General features: G+C 35.4%; 1 protein-coding gene across 10 annotated transcripts in view; it reads right to left on the bottom strand.

Annotated features, from left to right (window-relative positions):
• The window catches only part of LOC123312208 (E3 ubiquitin-protein ligase UBR5), a 59,359-nt gene extending 38,637 nt beyond the window's left edge, over positions 1-20,722 (bottom strand). For 7 of the 10 annotated variants that reach the window (XM_044896504.1, XM_044896513.1, XM_044896505.1 and 4 more), the window contains exons 1-18: positions 20,524-20,722; positions 19,886-20,086; positions 15,887-16,035; positions 14,896-15,053; positions 14,630-14,838; positions 13,300-13,481; positions 11,358-11,539; positions 10,889-11,157; positions 10,265-10,581; positions 10,085-10,201; positions 9,742-9,998; positions 9,344-9,613; positions 7,940-8,219; positions 7,748-7,864; positions 4,094-4,553; positions 2,475-2,694; positions 445-683; positions 257-384 (exon numbers count right to left, since the gene is read on the bottom strand). In XM_044896504.1, coding sequence (XP_044752439.1) covers positions 257-384; positions 445-683; positions 2,475-2,694; positions 4,094-4,553; positions 7,748-7,864; positions 7,940-8,219; positions 9,344-9,613; positions 9,742-9,998; positions 10,085-10,201; positions 10,265-10,581; positions 10,889-11,157; positions 11,358-11,539; positions 13,300-13,481; positions 14,630-14,838; positions 14,896-15,053; positions 15,887-16,035; positions 19,886-20,086; positions 20,524-20,585 — 3,817 coding nt within the window. In that variant the 5' untranslated portion in view covers positions 20,586-20,722. The remainder of the gene's footprint in view (positions 1-256; positions 385-444; positions 684-2,474; positions 2,695-4,093; positions 4,554-7,747; positions 7,865-7,939; positions 8,220-9,343; positions 9,614-9,741; positions 9,999-10,084; positions 10,202-10,264; positions 10,582-10,888; positions 11,158-11,357; positions 11,540-13,299; positions 13,482-14,629; positions 14,839-14,895; positions 15,054-15,886; positions 16,036-19,885; positions 20,087-20,523) is intronic. The other 3 variants (XM_044896507.1, XM_044896514.1, XM_044896506.1) reach the window with 2 other exon arrangements.
• Between the last annotated feature and the right edge of the window lie 963 nt (positions 20,723-21,685).

Here is a 21,685-nt window from a genome sequence, read left to right as displayed (position 1 = left end):
AAATCAAGGAAAGAAGTGAAATTAATGAATAACTCGATGAAGATATCATATTTGTGTTCCTAGATGAAACTTGGACCTACCAAAAGTGATGCTACGTCTTCAATTTTCGGTCAATTTTATAATTTTCTTTCATAGCAGAAATTGAATAAAAACACTTTTTTTTCTCCGAAATGAATTCACATTCTGAGAAATACGTAACACCAAGGATTTTATGTAGAACAGACAACATATAAAAAAAGAGAAAAAAAATACTCACTGTCAGAAGATGGGGTTTTGTTTCTAGAATTAGAAGATGGGGCTCTGGGTCTGGAGTGTCTGAATTGTCTTTGTTCTTGATTCTGGCGACCAACTGTTTGTACAAGAAATAGAAGAATACTTTCACCTCTAAAATCAACAAAATTTTTAGCATATTATCGAGAACGTTCAATTTCATTTTCCACCTACCTTGAATTTGGTTGACAAACTAAATTGGTTTCCTTTACCAATTTTTGAAGTAATTCAAACCGTCCAGATTGGTTCCCCATGATTAAGGCTTTGCATTTACATTTTTCCCAACAGTCACAATAAGCCGTAGGAGAGGTCCTCTTGAGTTTACAATCGTGACCTTTATGACATACCCTTGCACATTCTGTGCAACAACACAGAGTTCCGGTTAAACCACAAGTTCTGCATTCAAAAATGTCCTGAAAAGGGAAAAATTGTGAATTAATAATTTAAATATATGTGTCCAGAATGTATTCATTCACATAATGTTATTGTAAGGATGCTCATACAGATGGTTGAATTTAGCTATTTTTTAAATTTCATTCTGCAGGTTTTCTCGACTTTCATAATAATCACTAAAGCCTGTCTGATGGCTAGATAATCTGAATTTTGAATATATATATATCACTCATGGAAGAATGTCACTTTTTGGATAATACACAGTATCAAAGAATTTCAAAAGAATATTCTTTAAAAATATATTTTTGAATTTGATCTATCAAATCATAGCAATTATTGAAACATTAGTTTTCAACATTTGGCACTCAATTTCTCGTTTCAATGCCCTTTCACATTTGTAATTTACGCTTTCTTTTTGACCGTTTGAGCAGCTCCTGGGCAGCTCCGGTGCATCTCGCTCGAGCACCGACGCGTTCTTTTTGATTGGGGCGTGAAGCACCGGAGCAGCTCGCGTTCCCTTCCCCTGCCCCCTTTTGCACCAACCGAAATGCTGGTGCACGTCGAGGGCTGGAAGCCCGTAAAAAAACTTTTTGGTTATGTTTACATATGTCATCAAATATTAGAAGTCGTGTATTGTTGAAATTTGTGGATTAATACTATAAAAAGGCTGTAATACACCTTATGGGCCACCTAAGATTGATTTTTTTCGTCAATTGAAGCTGTCAGTTAGTTTTTTTATTGAGTAAATGAATAAAGAATCAATGTTAGATGGAATTAGAACTGAATGATTTTGAATGAAGATAGGATTCGTTCTTTCAGGTTTGAAGAGTGAACTAATAATTTTTTTCATGAATGCATAATTTTTAGAGATTTATCAAATGAATAAACGACAAGCTTCAGTTTAGTAGCGCCCATCAGTGAAAATGTAGCATTTCATTTCAAATAAGTTGATATTTCACGTACTTGAATGCAATTTTCGTAAAATCAGAACACTCTTACCTACTTTTACCAAAGAGGATTATTAACGAAGCTTTAAGAGATGAAATCATTGTTAAATAATTTTTTCAAGTTTTATATCTACAGACAAATCCAGTATTTCGTATATTTTTACTCTCCATAGCAGAGAAAGGGTAATGTTTACCCGGTAAATCAAGTTTTTCAACCAAATATATGGCAATAGATTTCGAAAAAATAGTGGAACTTATTAATAATCAATGACTTTAACGTCAAACTGAAAACAAATAATCCAAAGAACCGCGAATCCGGACTTGTCTCTTGTCATTTTGCTCAACAGCTGATCATCCAACTCGCTGCGCGCAGTTGGCGCACTAATAACCGTTTTATTTGGGAACAGCTCAGGGGCGAGAAGCCCGGAGCTGTACCGGTGCATGAAGCACCAAAAAGAAAGCGCCTAATGATTATATTAGTAATTTATGAAAAAATCACTGTAAATACACCAATTTCAAAATAAAGTGATTTTGTCAGTCTCTTGATGTCCATGATTCAATCATTCAAACCTTGGTCAGTAACGAGACAATTTAATTTAGGAGATTTCGTTTACAATCAATTACAATCACATTGATTATTTCAAAATCTCCTGTACCATACAATACATAATTATTTGAGAAACCTTAATACCTACACAAAGGCAATTGTAGTTATTTTTATGGGTTATACTTATACCTTCTGTCAAAAAAAGATCAACTCTGAAAGCATCCTAAATAACTCAATTTCCAAATCGTAAGTTTCAATGAATCACATCGTTTTTATATTCAACATATCATATTTATTTAAATATAAAACATATTTACCTGATTTATATGTTCTGCTCCAGTCCAGGTAAAACTGCATGTATCGTTACAACACAACACATGTAAGGGTGAATGATCCGCATTGGATCCTTTAGGGAATATCATTTCATTCCTTTCTTGTACATTGGAACATTTCTTGATCCTTTCAAATATATTTAAAGCTGCAGGATAGCTTCGGGAGGATACAGCAAGCATAAAAGGTGTTTGTCCTTGAGCATCCCTGATAAATTAACACATTTTTTGGTGTATCATCATCATCAATCAAAAAAATTAATTTTCTATACACTTCAAACATTGTCAACTGTACTAATCGAAAAAAATAAATAAAAATGAATAAAATTAAAAGCAGATCATAACATTAACATTATGTTGCCCTTTGACCGTAAAATTTTGAGCGAAAAGCACAGCATTTAGAAAGATGATTTATTTTTATATTCAAATACAAACAATACACAATCCTTTACTGGAGTATGGCTCTGCGACATTCCTGAACACCTCGAAAACAACACTTAAAAACATCGAAGTAGCAGAAAGAACTTGCCTAAGAAAAATTACTAAACTGAGAAACCCTAATAATCCACTGCATAATCCTACAAACCAACTCTTATATGACAAAACGAATATAGAACCTATACTGGATAGAATAAACCAACTTGGCAAAAAGTTCATCTCAAATCATACAAACAAAAATGTTGTGGACCCATTGATACATCATTACCAAGGAGAAACCAAAGCCAAATTACCTCCGCTACCAGCTTTCGAATATTTGAAATCATTATAGTAACTCTTTTAAAATAATACATTATTTTTGTTTAATATAAGCAAATGTAACTGGCTGGAAGACCTAGGTCGATAGCCGTTTGACTGACTGGTCAATAAAGTTTTTTCTTGTCTCTCAATACACAATATCATACACTGAACGAGATTTAATTAACTGGACAGCCTATCCAATGAGAGATTTTTATTTATAGGAAAAAAGCGAATTTCAAAACAGCTGAGCGAGTTTTGACCAAATGTGTGCAAGAGTATGCACAGAAATGGTTTCGGAGTATTGGACATCTTCAATTTTGTTTTAGTTTGAAAAAAACGATCCAATTCAATTTCAACTCAGTAGATATTGTAGAGTACCGGTACGATAACTTGTGTAAAAATTCGTGACCATTGTATCACTAGAAATAAAAACAAATACTTCTCAGGAAGTTTTTGGCCAGCATTTATCTAAATTTTGCCCGAACTTCCCAAATGATGGTTTAGGGACAAGAACAATTTTTCACAAGCTAGGATCCGTACTTCTGGAAACACGGTGATTTTTTCGTTACGTGATCGAAAATCTGACCAGGTCCAAAGTAAAAACGAACTTAGTGCTAACCTCATTCTTATATGTCATAGTCTGCTTAGATGTTACTAATTCTTGAAGTACGGTTAATTATTTTCTGTCGAAAAAAGATTCTCTCAGTATGATAGCCGAAATAGTGGACTATTCGAAATAAAACCCTAATTGGGAAAACCTGCTAGTCTCACTAGCATATCTGCCGAAATTGAATACGTCCTAACCTTGTTTGAAATTAAATTCAGCTACAAACGACAAAATAAGGAGAAAGATAAATGATATTACTTACTTGGCGGACAGCAACTCGATGATATGGGGCTCGAGGGCTGCACATTCGTTGAGGAGCACATGTAAAATTTGTAGAGCATTGGATCTCCTCTCCGCGGGATCTACAACAGAGTTGTTAGACGTTTGACCGCAGTTCGGGAGTGTGCCAGTTTTATTCTGGGCCTGAGCGCTGTTAGAGCCCAAAATACTATCCTCGTCCTCTGAGGGCATCAGGGACAGCGGATCGAAAGATTCTGGAGGCCAGCTGTGGGTTGGAATTGGTTCACCTTGACCGAAAGATCCGCCTTGCTGATCTGCTGGGGCGCTGTTAGTGTTGTTGAGGGATTCCGCGCGCGCTGCCCTACGCATCATATCTCGAAGACTCACGGACGAAGACGAATGAGCATTACGCGAGCTCGAACCTGTTGGTATTATCGAGTCCAACCCTCCGGTATTTGAATTTGACGCAGCTCGTGCGATGTCTGTAACGAAAGAAAATATATGTGTATGGAAGGTCGTGTTCAAATAGAAGATATAGAAAGACGAAATGTCCCCAAAGGCCTGTTCAAAGAGATATGTTTAAAACTGTGGTATGTATGAGCAAAAAGATATAGCGAAGGAGGTGCAATGGGAGATTACTCGGGTAACTTCAGTATCAACACGTCACGCTAGAGCGCATTGACGTAGCCCACATAAAATTAGGCGATACCATGCAATAAATTCAATGAGGGCTACCGCGTGTTAATTCGCCGCTAGATGCGCTAGTGTAGCGTGAGGTCCACATCATAGACTCAACTATATTATTAATCATAAGTTTATGGTCTCCATATATCTATAATACTTTTATTGATATTACGTGTTTTATGCTATAAAAGAAGTGAAGCCAAATCATTGTCAGAAAGGGACTTACACACATGCACGAATTGAAAATACAAAAATAACGAACAAGATATTGATTAGTAACCAAATATTTCTATATTCAATTTCTCCAATATCATGATCTGTGAAATGACAAGTCCCGTTACAAATCTTGCATTAGTTTGTCTATGTTCAGGACCTCACTCTACAAAGGCGCCAACTGGTGAGCAAAAATACGGTAGCCCTCATTGATTTATTCCTCATCCAGTGATCCCACTAACTCGTGAAAGTATCTTCAGCACTTCCTATAACTTATTCATAAGATGTAATTCCAATGTGTGGTAGGGCCATCACAAAGAAAGCAAGTTTTCTGTTCATTTTCAATCTATCAGGTACATACTAATGAATATTTTCCAACCTCCCTTTATTTCGCCTGTCCAACAACAGCTTACTACCCTGCTATGGAATTAGTTTAGGTACAGATTTTTTAAAACTATGACATAAAAACGGTTAAAGAAAAATGATACCATTTGTAACACTGTTACTCGAAAAAATATGACTTATATCATGGAATTTTGCAAGAAGATGGAGCAAAGGAGGTGCAATTCAATGACGTAGTAGGTGGCAATATCATGGTCACTGATAGAACTTGGTTCGTTAGTAGTGGCGTAGCATAGACGATGGGTAATGTTATAAAGAAGATATGTTATTCAAAATATCTTCATCTTTCATGAGAATACGTTGTTTATAAACTGAATAAGTCACAGGAAGTGCTGCAGATACTTTCACTAGTTAGTCGCGTTAGAGGGTAAGAATTAAATCATTTGTATTTTGTTTAACGTGAATTTCGAAAATAAGTTACAGTAGACTCACTAATACTATAAACTGCTTATCAAAAGTTATGTTCAATTCGTATTTTCTCTTAAGAAAAGGCCAATTTCTTTTTGAAATATATGCGTACTTACATAGATGTGAAGTTTTTGAGGTTAGAATAATAAGATTTCGAAAAAATACATTATTTGAAACACTATAAAATTGAAAGAACGAATTTCTCGAAATTCCAAAAATTCATAGTTTTATTCGCCCTCAATACAAAGTATTGTAGTATTGTATATGTCCAGATGCACAAAAATCTCGCCTCATTTGCAGCAAAATATCTTGGAGCTATTGAACCATCCTTGGTCATCAAGGGTTCTTTTTAATTGATCCCAAGTGTGCTCGAACGTATTTAGGTCAGAGGATCTTGGAGTTAATGCGTGGTGTGGAATAGACTGGTTTTCTCCATCTATAATGAACTGGCAGGACCTGCGTGGCAGTGCATTATCATCTAGAAAAACGAGATTTTCGCCAATAGCTGCGTGAAATTGTTGGGATACTCCGTTGATGATTTCATCAACATATGTCGAGAGGTTCCTGGAAGTACTAGTAAATCAGTTCTGCCATCGAAACAAACTCCACTCCAAACCATAATTATGTTCATATCTGTAATCTTCAGTAAAGAGTATGTATCGTCACTCTCTAATCTTTGATGCTTGTCTTCGCTATTGAGTGGAACTCTTTTCAACAAGCGTCTCGATGTTATATCGACTTCAAGAAGACTTCGTTTTCTGACAGCTTAAGGAAACTGAAATACCTGTGGCACCATGAAGACGCTGACTTTCCATTCTCTCCAAGTGCTGAGGATTTCTTCTCACAGAAAGAGTCTTCTTCTGGCGTTGCAGCATGTCCACCACTTCTGGGTCTTCCATGAATAGTTCCAGTGGCAAAGTACGATGGGAATAATCGTGATATCACCTTTTGGCTGATATTGAATTGGCTCCTTGCACTTATTTGGACAGTCTGAAGGATCCCAAGGTCTCTGCTGGCATCGTTATCCGATAAAACTCGTCTTGACATAATGAAAATTCCGTTTTTAATCACGTAAAACCTTGATCTTATCGAAAATGAAATAAAGACTGAAGAGAAAATCAACAAAATGTATATTTCTGACACACATAACAAAAATGATTGAACATGACGAAAACTTGCTTCACGTTCCTATAACCGTTATAAGTTTGTCATTGAAAAATAATATTAAGTGAAAAGGATAATATGCTAAATATGGTAACCTTTGAGAAGCAGTTTATATTACTGTGGTTTTGAAGACAAAGAGGTTCTACTGTCCCAAGAATAATAGATTTTACAAACTATAAATCCCTAAAAAATGCAATTGAATGAAATTCTGATTAATTAAAATATTTAAATAACAGTATCAATGTACATGGAGGGCAAAAACCGATGGGATCAAATGGCAGCTCTATAATTGTAAGAGCTAGGGAAAAATGGATGCCACATTTTCGATCTCGATTCTCAAAACACGGGTAATGGACAAAATAGCATCCCTCTATGTTGTTTTGTTCCAAAGTTATAAGTGTAAACTAATTTTCAGCTCTTTAAATTGGTGGCTATATTTTGTGCGTCTCAGTAAATTCGAAAAACAAATGGAACATTTTATAGTCCCATTTTATGCACAGTTTATTGGGGTAGTCGAAGGTTTCTTCAGTCCGACTTCCGACCAATATGTTTTAATCTCTTTTCTTTATCTTCTATGAGTTAACATGGAAAACCATAAAATTCAACTACGACACTTTTGGAGAGTTTGTGCAGACTACCTAAGAACTAAAACACTAATGTTATCAATCACCATCAACCCATCAAATTGGTTCCTTACTCAGTTCTTAGGAAGCCCGCATGAACCCAACAAAACAGCTGAAGTTGTTTTTCAACCCTCTCAACTTTTTTCCCAGTAGAAGAAATGAAGATAAATGATATCACTTACCATTTTCTACATCCTTATTTGAAGTAGGAGTACACATATTGACAACAGCATGAAATATATTCCTATTGCCATCACACCTTTCACTCAAGATGGAAGCTACAGTATGTGCACTGCTCTCTGAAAAAGATCATTAAATTAGTATCATAATCAGTTGAGTATCATCTATAATGATTCTACAAAAAAAAAGCTTACTTATGTCCGAGTCTAATTGGGCAAGGATATGTAAGACTGAACTCAAATCACATCTGAGAATTTTTGGAAGGAGTAACTGATGTTCCAAAGCAAACACTATCACTGCCACTTGGTTCTTCATATTTGAAGATGTGCCAGGAAGGGACAATGTACTTGCGGCAACACATTTCACAGGTGGAAGATCTAAACATTGTGGATCCTTGATAGCTTCTGCGCAGTCTTTGGCTAGCGGGTAGATTGTGTTGTTGCCATCCCGCAAAATCAAAACGGACTCAGAGCTCTAAAATTTAAGAATGATAAAATTTATAACAAAATAAGAGAAACATTTGAGGGATTTGTATTTGTTTATGTAATAATACAAACTGAACAAAGATACACTTATTTATTAAGAAAATAATTTCTGAACGATGTGTTAATCGATTGCAAACTTCACATTTATATTATAGTTACCCAACTTTTTTATGGCAACAAAAAAAGACAGGAATTATCAATTAACTGTTTTCCTTTCTCAACAACTATTCAACACTTTTGTGGAATAATTGCTTAGTTATAAGAATATTAATTTAGGAGATTTGGGTGATATATTCATAAGCTTTTCTGAATATACGTATCTATAACCTCCAGAGAATAGCGAGATGAAAAGAACATTCCTGAGGTCAAAAGAAACACTTTTTGCCTTTACAATTTTTTCCCATTCGGGTTGGTTCAAAAGGCTGTTGAAAATCCATTAAAAAAATATAGGTAAATTTCATTTATGAACCATTTTATCGAATGGAATGATTTTCGCAATATAGATTTTCCCTGATGTGACAAATATTCTCCAAACACAAAATAACCCCCACATCTTCCACAGTGTCTACACTATGATCATATACATATAGCATAAAAATACCATAAATTCAAAGAACCCATCTTTCAAAAGTAATTTTAACGCTTACTAATGAATGTTTGACCATTTGGAAGTATTCCTCATATTTCCGCCGTTTTCGACTAATTTGATGTTTAAAAATATTCAAAATCCGTAAAAAAATATTGTATAATCTACTTTGGACAAGTCCTAATTTGGAAGCCAATGAGCTCAAATTCAGGCATATGCGGATTCACGATGCTAGTAATAACCGGTTACTGAAATTTTAGTTAGAATTCTTATGAGCACACTCCAGTTAGTGACTTTGAATTTAACGATGTGCCTATTGATTTTAATCAGTTCGATCCAGCCGTTTTCGAACGAATTTCATTTCAGGCTCTCAGTGAATTTCTCCAATTCAGAAGATGCTCAAAAGGCTAGTTTTTTTTTTTTTAATTTATATTTACTTACTCCTGAGTCACAGGAGGTCAATGTTTGTTATTAGAGTTAGTACTTTGTTGTATTCAGTTCAGTTTAGTCAATGAGAATTGCATTACCTCTCCTGCGCAGCTGAGATTGATTAAAGATGGATAAAGTCCCATGAACGATGCTGTATCACTTGGAAAAGGATTATCAAGCTCAACTCGTCCACTGCTAATATTGTACATGACATAGCTCAACTTCAGACCGTTTTGTACAACAGCATGAATGCCTTGGGGATCGACGGCAATTGTCAAAATTTGTGAGCCATTCTCAGGAATTTGTACCCTTCGAGGAGTCTTCTGGAAACAGTCTGGAGCTCTAGATGTTGAACCTGATTTGATGACCTGCAATCAAAACAGAAATACGAATGGATTTAATTATAAAAGTTCATCACATCATTCCTATTCTTCATAAAAAAAACAAAATACTTCTTCTTCAACCAAACTATAAGTCATAATATGATATTACATACCTGTAAATCATCTTTTCTCATCAACCTGCAGTCTTGGAAAATATCATCCAATTCTTTGGGATCCCTCTCTCTGTCTTTATTATGTGTCGAAGGAAACCTTACAGCAGCATAAGCTCCATCGACTTTAAGAACTCGTCCAGTCGGAACACTCCTGACATCTTCCACAAAAATGACATCTCGCAACAGCCATTCTTCTTCATCTTTTTTAGGTTCGCTGTTAGAGTCTGATCCACACTGGGTGTTACGTTTTTGTCTTTCTATAGAAAAAAAAAAAGGTAAAATAAGAAGGGACCATCTATGGATTATATAAAAAAACCTTATAATAATAAAAATATTTACTTACTATGACTATTTGTAATACTTCCTGTGTCACTGCAAGTACTTGACGCAGGAGAAGGTGGTGGGGGCATATCAAGTCTATCTGTGTTTTCTTTATTCGAGTTTGACTTAGATGCACTTGCTGTAATGAAGAAACGAAAGATTCACAGTAGGGAATTCAATTCTAAATGAAAAATTTTCGTACCTATGCTGCTACTAGAAGGAGCGGAAGTTTCTCGAGTCGATTTATCGGGTCCTCCTTGGTTGGTCGATTGATTGTGTAAGATTTTGAATGTGCAGGTATCGCTGAGTGTCCAAGCAGCGTTCTGCAACTGGCCAACTTTCGGAGTTCCGGCCGCTACTGTGAATCCTATTGCCCCTGGCTGGTACATCGGACTGTTCTTCATACAAACTTGAGAACCGGTAGTGATCTCAGACTGACTGTTAGATGGCCTCTGTTTTCGGCATTTCGCTCTGAACTTTTCCCACAACCTTTTCCTTTGAGAAAATGGAAGCACTCCCCTGAAATGGTTGGAATCATGATGTATTATAAAAAGGAACAGATATTGGGCTGGCCCTACAAGTGCTTTTTGCTCAGAAGTTAATATTATGGGTTTGAAAGGGTTAACACCTAACTGTCAACACAAGGCACTGTTAGGAGTCATGTGTGCCTCGATTTTGAACTCAGAAATTAAGTACTTCCTGTATAAACTAGTAGAATAATAATTGGTGAATATCACACAGAAAATAACTACCAAAAGCTCTAACAGAAAAATTTTCTCACACAAAATGAGGTAAATTAGGCTTGAGAATATTTTTTTCTACTCACCACCAATACAATGCACCACTCTCGCATTTTGCAACGGTATACAACGTACATGTATGAAGAGATACAATTCTGTCATTCTGAAATTCACTGAAGACCTGTGCTGAATGTTCTAATTTGGATGATGCAGACACAAGAGTTTCATCAAGCCAGGTAGCCGTCTTCCCAGATTCTGTTGAAACTGAACACCTTGTTGAGCAGGCGGATAAATGAACCACTTTCTCGCTGGTTAACCCCATTGGAATCGTTTTGGGATGATGGATGTATGGATTCTAATTGAGAAAATTCTTTATTTATTTGAATCTGTTGTTCAAATTAATCAATTCGAAATGGAATGCTACAAAATAGTGTGTGAACAAATTAGCCTTCATTTCAAGATTCGTTATGATATTTTATTATTATTTATCTCAATTACTATGATTAAAGAGTATTCCTCTTTCTGAATAAAAATTAGGAAATTCACTTCTCTCACCTCAGGATGTTTGTATGGTTCGGAATCATGCCATCTCCACTGATAGACCTGACCGCTTGATGACAAAGCGATAAGTTCACTGTAAAGTGAAGCTATTTGAATGAATTTTGGTGCAGGTTCTGGCCAGAACTCCAAATCATCAGACAACCATAATGGACAGGCACTATCCTTTTTCTTGTGCTCTGAAGAAGAGATTCTCCATTATCGAAATGAAACTCAGGAGTATTATTACCTTTTTTTAAATTTATACTATGTATGGAGAGCTGGGCTGGGTACTGATAAATTTTTTTTGAGTATTGAATACCTACAATAACTGTCTAATGTAGTACTTTTCCAAATACCTTTACATCAAATTATATACGATGATGTATTAATATCTAGTTAACATAGACCAGTTCCATGCATAAAAAAAATATTGCGTTACCATAGCAACAAACAATAATTCATTAGAAGTGTCAGTGTGAAGTTTGAGGTCAAAAAAGTAAACCAGAGTTACGCAATAAATTAAAAAAATGAAGATATCCACCGAAATTGTGAAAATCGAAAAATTGGAGTATCGAGACATCATCAAGTACCTGTATTTAAAAGGGTTAAGAAGTAAGCAGATTTACGAAGATATGCTAAATACCCTTGGTGATCAATGTCCTTCGTATGCGATCGTGAAAAATTGGACTGCAAGCTTCAAAAGAGGTGAATTTTTCATTGAAGATGATGACCGATCGGGAAGGCCAGTTTCTGTGTCAGTCCCCGAAAATATCGATGCAGTTCATGACATGATTTTATTAGACTGTCGAATTCGGCTATCTGAAGCACCTTTCTTTGTAGGGAAATTCACACACAAGAAAGAGTTTCAGGTGAAGAAGAAAACGAAAAAGGAAAAATCTGGAGGAATCTTCCTGAGTTAGACCATTCCAAAAAGTTTCTTCGAAACTTTATCATTGAGAGATCGAAGAAGTACATATCTAGATCTATCTTCATTGTAAATTTTGACACATCAAATTGAATTTTTGTGTTAAATATCTTCTGAAGTATACTATAAAGCCCGTTTGCAACAGCCGAGAATTCTCTAGAAAATTTACGCGAGATTTCATGCGCCGTGAATTATGTACCGTTACATACGCACTTTCGGTAGAATTCTCTGTTCAGTTGCGTACTAAATAGGCTCCGCCCTTTTCTTTCGAGAATTTTGTAGAGAATTCTCCAGAGAATTCTCGGCTGTTGCAAACGGGCTTAAGAGAAAAACTTGAAAAAAATTCTAACTTAACACCCTGTATCTCGAAAACGAATCTTTTTTTTTCTTGAAATTACTCAAGCAATCACTGCTTTTCGTTTGTACCACCAATTTGGGAACAGCCTGTTTATATAATATAGGAAACCAAAACCAAACTTAAAGATAAATACAATTTTTATTTTCTGAAGTGAAATTTTAATTTATAAGAAAAGATATTAAGAATTGATGCTGATGAAGCATGCGTTGGAGAAGCGCAGACAAGTTAGGACTTGCGTAATACGTTACAATATACAATATCCGAAAAAGTACTCGTATAAAAGACTCGGTCATTGGATACTTTCATATAATATATGTATAAGAATAAAAGTACGGAGTATTTGATTGAAAATGTACCCAGAACCCGGTACAGAATACCAGAAATGTACGCGAGAATGCAGTATTCGGTTTTATACTGAGTACAGCACAGCTCCGTATGTATGCTCCCTTGATGTCCTTGATTTTAAGCATTTCAAATCCTGGTCAGTAAAGGGACAGTATTTATTTAGGAGGTTGGACTTACGATCAACAAATATGTGTGGACCATTTTAAAATACAACCTCCAAATTCCACAAACAAAACATCAATATATTTTGTGTGACTTTTCCTTAAACTTATCACACATACTTCCTCTTCAATCATTCTATATTTGACAAGTGACAAAAATGAACTCACCTGAATCTTTTTCGTACGGATTGTCTCGAAGGGCCGTCTCTAACCACCTCCTTGGTCCACAATACTGCCTGTCTCGCCAACGGGAAAAATTTTCTCTGTCACGATCTGATCCACCACTGTTTGACAAAGGGGCATCTCTGTCTGCCAATCTACCTCTACTGCTACCACGACTGTTAAGGAAGCTTGTTTGAGCAAAGTCAAACATTTATGGAACTCAGTTAGTAAAACAAAACTAAAAAAACTTAAAAAACTAAAAAACACGTGATAAAAAAAGATGAATACTAGTTTCAATGCGACATCCAATCTACTTGAATAACTTCTTTCATCTTGAAGGGTAAATTATCCAAGTAGAGAGGAAACATTTGCCAGATATCCTCTTTTTAGTTTTTCTCTACAACCAATATACAGGTCGTTCCTAAATCAGTGTCGCAACGGAAAACTGCAGATTCCTCATTAAAAAACAAAAACATACTTTTCTCTCCTGACTATCGTTTTTGAGACATGGTATGTGAATTTTTTTTTCTGCCAACATCCATTGAACTGTTTGAACTACATAACTGAGCTTTAGTAAAAAAGTTTTCACTGTTTATAGCTACTCTTTTGCACCATATTCCAATTCATTTGCCAGTTGTGGTGATTTCAAGTAATTTTACGCCACCAGAAAAATCGACACTACGACTGCAGCTTCTGAAGCGCCACTAAATTTTACACATTGTTCATTGCTAAAGTCAACCACTTTCGAGAAGATAATAGATGATTAAAGTTATTGTGAGGAATAAACCTCACAATAAAATCTCCACCACTGGCCAAATGAATTCGAAAAGGATGCAAAAAATTAACTATTGACATTGTAAATCTATGTACAAAAGCTCAGTCCTGTAGTTCCTAGAATATTGTCAGAAAACTCAAAACAATATATATATATATATATATATATATATATAATTTGACACCCTGTATCTCAAAACCGATAACCCTGAGAGAAGGATGGAAGACAAAATGTCTAGTAAACCTCATCATGTCATGGTTTAAACCATCTTCCCAACTAGTATTTTTTGGAAAAAAAGGAAATATCGTAGTATTTTCAATAGAAATTGAAGAGAAAATGTATACTTCCGGAAAATTTACAGGTCATTAATTTACTCATACATGTACATCATTAGAACTATTTAGAAGGGGACTACAGGGATATCGAAAACCGTCAAAAATACAGGATGGCTTGAATTATAAAAAAAAATTATCATCAAGTAAAAAAAATCTAACTTTCTAACCCAGAGCATGTTCGAAATCAAAACATCTAATTGGAAAACTAGCATTTCGTGAAACTTACTTCCTGATGCCAGAATAGCCAAACATATCCTCTGAGAACATAGCATCAGCATCAATGATCACAGAATGATCAGGATGGAAACCACCATCTAATAATGATATAAGATCTTCTGGAACATATGAGTCTGTTGCGTCATCGCCCTCTTCACCTTCTTCATCATCTCTTGAAAGTAGATTGTTCACAGCAAGGTTAACATCGAGATTAGTTCTCTGAAATGTTTCATCATCATAGATACCTTACACATAATTGATGACTTCCCATCTTACCTGGAGTTCTCTTATTATCAAATTTCTGCTCTTGCCTTGCAAAACAACTTGTGCCTGCGATACCAACTCCTCAGGGACATATGGGGCTGGTACAGTGACCAATGGACGACCACTACTTGATGTACTAGTCCCAATAATAACAGGCGCACTACGGCTCCCTAAAAATAAAAAGATTCCATTTCTAGATTAATTTTACACAATTGTTAAATGGAGAATTTTATTTGAACTCCTAGCCGGAGGAATTCTTGCAATTTGAATCGAATTTTGAATAACAAACAGTTTTCAATTTTTTACTATAAAGTGGTGCATCCCAGAGAAAAAACGCAGGGTCACTTTTTGCTCTAAATTGAATAAGAATTACAGAAATGACTTAAATTTTGGAAAAAGTCAATGCCAGTACGCACTGTAGTTGCTGAAGACTAGGTATTCAACATCAAATATTCCCCCTAATGAGGTATCCATTCTTACCAAGTATCGTTGAAATTTTTTAAGCTGTTTGGAAAATATCGAGGAATTCGTTATTTATTTGGAATACACTCAATTCGAAACGAAGCATTTCCGGACAAAGGCCTAAAGGACCTTTCCATTTCCAAATATTTCAGAGAACAATATCCTGAATTCGTTCGAATTGTTTATTAAACACCTTATATAATAGTAAACTGGAATGACAATAAAAATATCAGGGATCAAATTTCTAAATACTGACAAAAATAAATAAAACCTGGAATTAGTTTGTCACAGTGTTTCTGTAGTTTAAGAGAAGAATAATTTTTCTTCAACAGTCAGCCTCTCAACATATGTTTTCCAAACTAATAGACCGAAAAAGACAATTTTAATGTCAGACCACTAGTAGCATGAAGAAATAGCCCTCGTTATTGCACTGATTTCAAGACTTGTATTGAGTATGATGTCAGTAAAGATGATTTTGTAATGTATCAGCAAATATCCTGCACAATTGATAAAAAGAAACAACTTTCTGTATGACACTTACCACTGTTATTCGCCCCTCTTATGGCGGTGTTTGAGCGCATAATTCTAGCCCTTGTTCTCATTCCCCGTCCCGTGCTAGGTGGTTTGTTGGAACCTCCACTTCCTTGTCCACCACTTCCACCTGAACCACCCGTTCCTGCACCACCACTGCTGAAATGTAATAACTTCAAACTAGAAATTTTATCACATGATTAGCTATTTAACAACTTGTATGTGTTTCGCTATAAGAATAACGTGGGTAAGGTATTGAAGATTGTAGATAATCAGGAGTCAATGGAAGGGTGGGTTTTACAGCCTAAAAGATTTATTGTGTTCGAAGTAGTCAAAGGATAATCTAAACAATTGGACTGCCAGAAATCTACATTCCTCTAATGTACGGGAAGGAGTAGAATAAATGTACGCAGATATTTACTTTTGAGTAGCAATTAAGCATATCAACTATATGATTAATAAGTTTATGGTCTCCATATATCTATTATACTCATATTGATATTACGTATTTTATGCTATGAAAGAAGTGAAGCCAAATCGTTGTCAGAAAGGGACTTACGTCCAGTTTCATAATAAAATTCAAAGTCACTTTAAGCTTAAAGCTTCCTTTAGTGTCATTTTTAGTAGGGTTAAAGGAAGCTTTAAAACTAAGTCGACTTTAGGTTTGATTATGAAACCGGCCGTTACACACATGAGCGAATTAAAAATCCAAAAATGACGAACAAGTATTCATTAGTAACCAAATATTTCTGTACTCAAAATCTCCAATATGATGATCTGTGAAATGACAAGTCCCCGTCATCGAAGACAAACAAATCTTGCATTAGGTTATCTCAGGTCCTCACTCTACAGAGGCGCCACCTGGTGAGCAACTCAACCCGGTCAGTCGGCTGGATTCGTACCTAGCTAGCTTATGTGGAGTGTGACAAACTAGTGAGTTACTCTGTCAGCGGAACCAAATGCAGAATAGTCTTCCATAACATGCAACACACATGTCAGTATAGCGCCACGAACGCTAGAAATGATGATCACTGAATATGTAGTCCAGACGTTTCCCTTGCCTCATCTGTCGAACCGATTTTTCTGTATAATACGGACAATAAAAAACCGGCCGCATGAAAGTGGTCAAAGGGTGTCAACCTACTCCACTAGTCAGCTCCCTCCGCCACTCTACCGGTAGCCGGCCATTCATGGTGGGTTTACGCAGAATTACTACGCGTTCATCAGGTCTAAGTTCTTAGCAACTCTCTGCATAAACGCACCATGAAAACCTTCATGTCGATTTCCAAAGCTGACTCCGCTAAGCGCATCTTAGCCCATTAAAGCATTCGGTGGCTGGTCAGTTTTACTTTGATTCCAAGAATAGTTTAGATATTGTTTTCCAGTCCACTCTACTATTTATCCCTGACCATGGTTTAGTGCCAAATACAGGTTCAAGGTCCTCACAGACCTTGTTATCTTGTCGAGACTGCATTACCAGATCTGCTTCCATCTGTTCCCAGGAGCTTTAAACCTGTCAGAGTATATGAGGATATACATTCTCTTCTACATTCTCTCTCAGGTTTTTGTTCACAAATTCTTTTCGGAGGTTTGTTCCATAACAATCCATTCAAATAAATCTCCAACCCTTTTGGGTTTAGTCAAATATTCCTAAGCGTCTTAACTGTTTATTCCCATCTGTAAACCAGTTGTTTTTCTCTGGTTAAAAAGGTTCACTTTCTTTTCTTGCTGCACGTAGTATCTGCGTCAAGTCACCTTCACGCTTTATTTGCACGGTCTTGTTCTTTTCTGTTTTATAAAAACTTAACTGCGTTCCTATTTGCGCTGTCTTGTTCTTTACTATGCTTTACAAAAACTCACGCTGTGTCATCTCACCAACCTACTTTTATATTTGCGCCTAGCCTTAGTGTTCCGCCGGTCGAGGTGACAGGTATGGTGGATCAGGCCGCGTAAAACAGTTGAGGTTATGGTCCAACTATGGAGAGTAGAGAGAAGGAGAACGATCGCTGCTTTGAGACCAAAGATTTTTTGTCCCCTAAAATATATACCAATAGGGTAGTTCATGCTTTTGCCAACAGGCGCGCTAGCCATCACGGGATGGCGAAATTTTGATTTAAACTAATTGTAGTTGGCTGAGTGAATTGTCTTCCTGGTGACAGATGATTAGAATATTATTGTTTTCAATTTTTGATAAGAGAACAACCATGGTGAAATGTTGAAGAGTGCGCTAGTGTAAGTGTTTTGGCATCGGAAAAAAAAGGAGAATAAAATATCCGAGTGCATTTTTGAGAGAAAACTGAAAAAAAACCTTACCTCGAAAATCGACTCGGAATCAATTTGTGTGTCAAGAGAACTTTTGCGATGAAGATATCAAAAAGATGATGGATTCATTATGAACGAAATCGAAATTGTCATCCCTTGTGATAAGTGGACTCTTCTGAATAAAAATATCTAACCAATAAAACTACATGGTTCAGAAGTAGATATTCTTGAAGAATTTTGTCGGCATAACATAATATATCGTTTATTACGGTTCTTAGCCGAGTTTTCTAAACAATCTACTCTAATACCTACGTTTTAAATCTGAGATTGCTATCTTTAGTTGTCTTGATGTGTACTACTCCTCACTGCGAATTTATATAATTTTGAAGATTACAGTAAACCAACTAACATACCTATTTTCAATAAACAATGATAAACAAACGTAGGTAAAATTTTTTTAATCAGTGATTTCTTTTGAATTTCATTGATTTCGTCATTTATTATGAATAAAGAATAAAGCTCATAACATAGTAGTCCCCTTTATAATATGACTTCATTGCATTGCGTATTTTACTGCATATAATTCAGAGAACTCATATTCAGAGAACTCATATTTAATATAGATTTAAAGAAAGGTATTTGAAAAATCATCAGGGAAAACCACGATGACACATAACCTAAAATAAAATGAAGGCTGTTCATTAAAAATTGACGCTAAAATCCCCACCCCTCATCGATAAACGTAGCGATCGCAGCGACTCCTAGCCTACGTTCCCCGTTTTCGGGGACACATTTTTAGTACGGCGATCGTTCTCCTCCTCTCTACTCTCCATAGGTCCAAAAAAAATCTTGGAACATAGATACAAGGAATGGAAAATAAACATTTGTTGTTGTCCAAAGACTGGAGTGAGATAGTTGCTTAGTATCGCCAATCACAACTGAGATAGTTGAATCTGACGTCATTGTCACGTCAATTTTCCGTACAAATAAGTAGGATCTATATAAATTTATTTATTTTACGCCACTGCCATAGTGTCGCGCTAGGCAGAGAATTATCGAATGTTTGTACCACAACAAATACATTCATAGCACGTGTTCTAAGGCAGAAATAAGCCTTGAAATCTAAATTTTTTATATTTTTCGACAGGCGAAAAACCATTTGAGGGGTTAGGGAATAGGTAACCGGCTAACATGAACCAACCCTGAAGGTTCGCTTTGTCCAACCAATCTAACCAGATCAAGTCAAGTCATTGTTTTTGAAATTCCCAAAATATATTCCAGTAAATTGAAACTTCAACACAACCAAACTTTACAGAGGGTTACATAAAACTTTGATTGTCTGATCAACAATTTGACAGTCCCTCGATTTCTAATACGAAATCACTGAAACCTTTTCATTTCTGAATATATTGAAGAAGTTGCTATTGAGAATAATTGGATGGCTGTATGAACATCATATTTCGATGCGAGAATGATATTCTGAATGATCATGACTGAATTATCAATTGAAAACAAATTGACATCTATTCGTCAATCAAGTGTTGATTTCCCAACCAAGCTTTATGAAACCCGGGGTTAATGAGAGTGAAATTTAACTCCCAAATCCCATCGTTATGAAATATTTATGATATCAAAGTATAAAACAATTCTGAATTCCTTCAAATTTAGTTTGATAATGCCAAATAAATGAATTGCGGTTCCCTTTCACGACCATTGAATAATATATCTAATTTTTAGCTGTACTTACCTTTTATTTCCATCATTTTTCGTCAAGTCCAACCTGTCAGATAAAACATTATATGATAGTCGACAAACTCTTCCATCATCTAATAAAAGTCCTATATGTGAAGGCCCAATACAGATTCGTTTAATTCCTGATCTCAGACATGAAAGACCAGAATGAGAATTCAGTCCTAAACGGTTTATTCGATCAGCTACATCCTTCAATCTGTAAAATTAAATATCCATTTAAAGTGAGACTGGAATGCTATAATGAATCTTAGTAAATATAACTTAAAGAAATTAAAGCATATAGGCTCTGGAGATTCTACAGAAAGCTCCTTATTTTAATCAACATAAAGTAAGAAATTATAATGTATATAAGGAATATATACTAAATTATGAATCATCATATCCTGCTTTTTCTCAGGAGGCAATAAACTAATAGTGAATTTTTTGTATTCTGTAGTGTATTCTGAAGTGAAGTGTGTTCTTTGTGAAGTGTATCATGTAAAATTATATTTTGGCACTAAAATGTTATATCTTATTATTTCTATATATATTTAGATGTGAGCTATACGAAAATGGTATATTCATTAGTATTGAAAATGGAGGAAGTTCTGAAATGGAGTATCAAAATGATGTAAGGACATTAAGGGCAGTTACCTGTCATTAAATTGTTCATCACTTCCAGGGAGAGGGTGAACTACATACTGCAAAGATGCCATTGGTATTCTTTATTAGAAATAAATAACTTTTATATGAGAAAATTCTGTTTTATCAGCTCAAATTTCAACATTATCCGCATGCTTATACAAAGCTCTGCGCCATGTTGCCTAACGTCTAAAAATCTCAAAGTAAAATGACAGCAAGTAGGCTGTTTCACTAAATGTCAAAAAGTACGAAAACCATAGAGTCAATGACTTTTTATGAACGGAAAATTCTTGTTCTTTTTTTAGTCTTTTTTTCCATAAAAACTAAGTTCACTGAGCATAGTACCCAGAGATATCTCTGATAGTACCAAAGAGTAACAAAAAGTTGTTACTCTTTTACCGCGTTCGGCAATACCATCTGAGGCAACAGATCGTATATAACAAACGAATCCTTCGTTCAAAAGAACGTTTATCCTGCATCTGGATACCGTAAACCGTATATTAGTGTTCTGTGCCGTAAACCATTGAACTAAAGAAAGTTCAATGCAAAGATATTACATCTTTGGTTCAATGCCGTAAACGAACGATTCAGAGCAATCCGAGAGCCGAGAGGTCCGAGGTTATTGCCGAACGCTGTATTTAATAGTACAGACGAAAAATAGTGCTTATTTTATTTTTCCATTATATTTTTAATTTCATGTTTCATTCGAATGATTCAAAAAATGATTGAAAAAATATGTGCAACTACTAATAGTACTCAAAAGAACATAACTTGAGCGTAATAAAACAAACGAAAATATCTCGAGTATTTTTATGGAAATCTCGAAAAAAAAAACTTGTACCGAGTTGTTGAGCGGTTACTTATCCTTAAACCTTTGTTCAGACTAGGCTAGTAGTTTAGCTGAGTAGCGTAGCTAGTAATTCAGGGTGTGAACATCTTTGAATAAAGAATTTCTATATTCAAAGGTGAACGTCAAGTACTCCAGTCGAGTAGTGTTTGCTACTAAATTACTCTCTACTCGATTAAACTAGTAGCCTTAGCCTAAATTTACAGTTACTATCAAAGATTATAGAGTTAGGTAACTCTATAATCTTTGGTTACTATATAAAGCTATACATATTCATATTATAGATACCTAGATTAAACTGCTAGCCCCCTCTGAACAAGGTAATTA

This window comes from Coccinella septempunctata, chromosome 4, assembly GCF_907165205.1.
Source record: "Coccinella septempunctata chromosome 4, icCocSept1.1, whole genome shotgun sequence".
Classification (NCBI taxonomy): domain Eukaryota; kingdom Metazoa; phylum Arthropoda; class Insecta; order Coleoptera; family Coccinellidae; genus Coccinella; species Coccinella septempunctata.
This window is presented reverse-complemented; position numbering and strand designations above follow the sequence as displayed.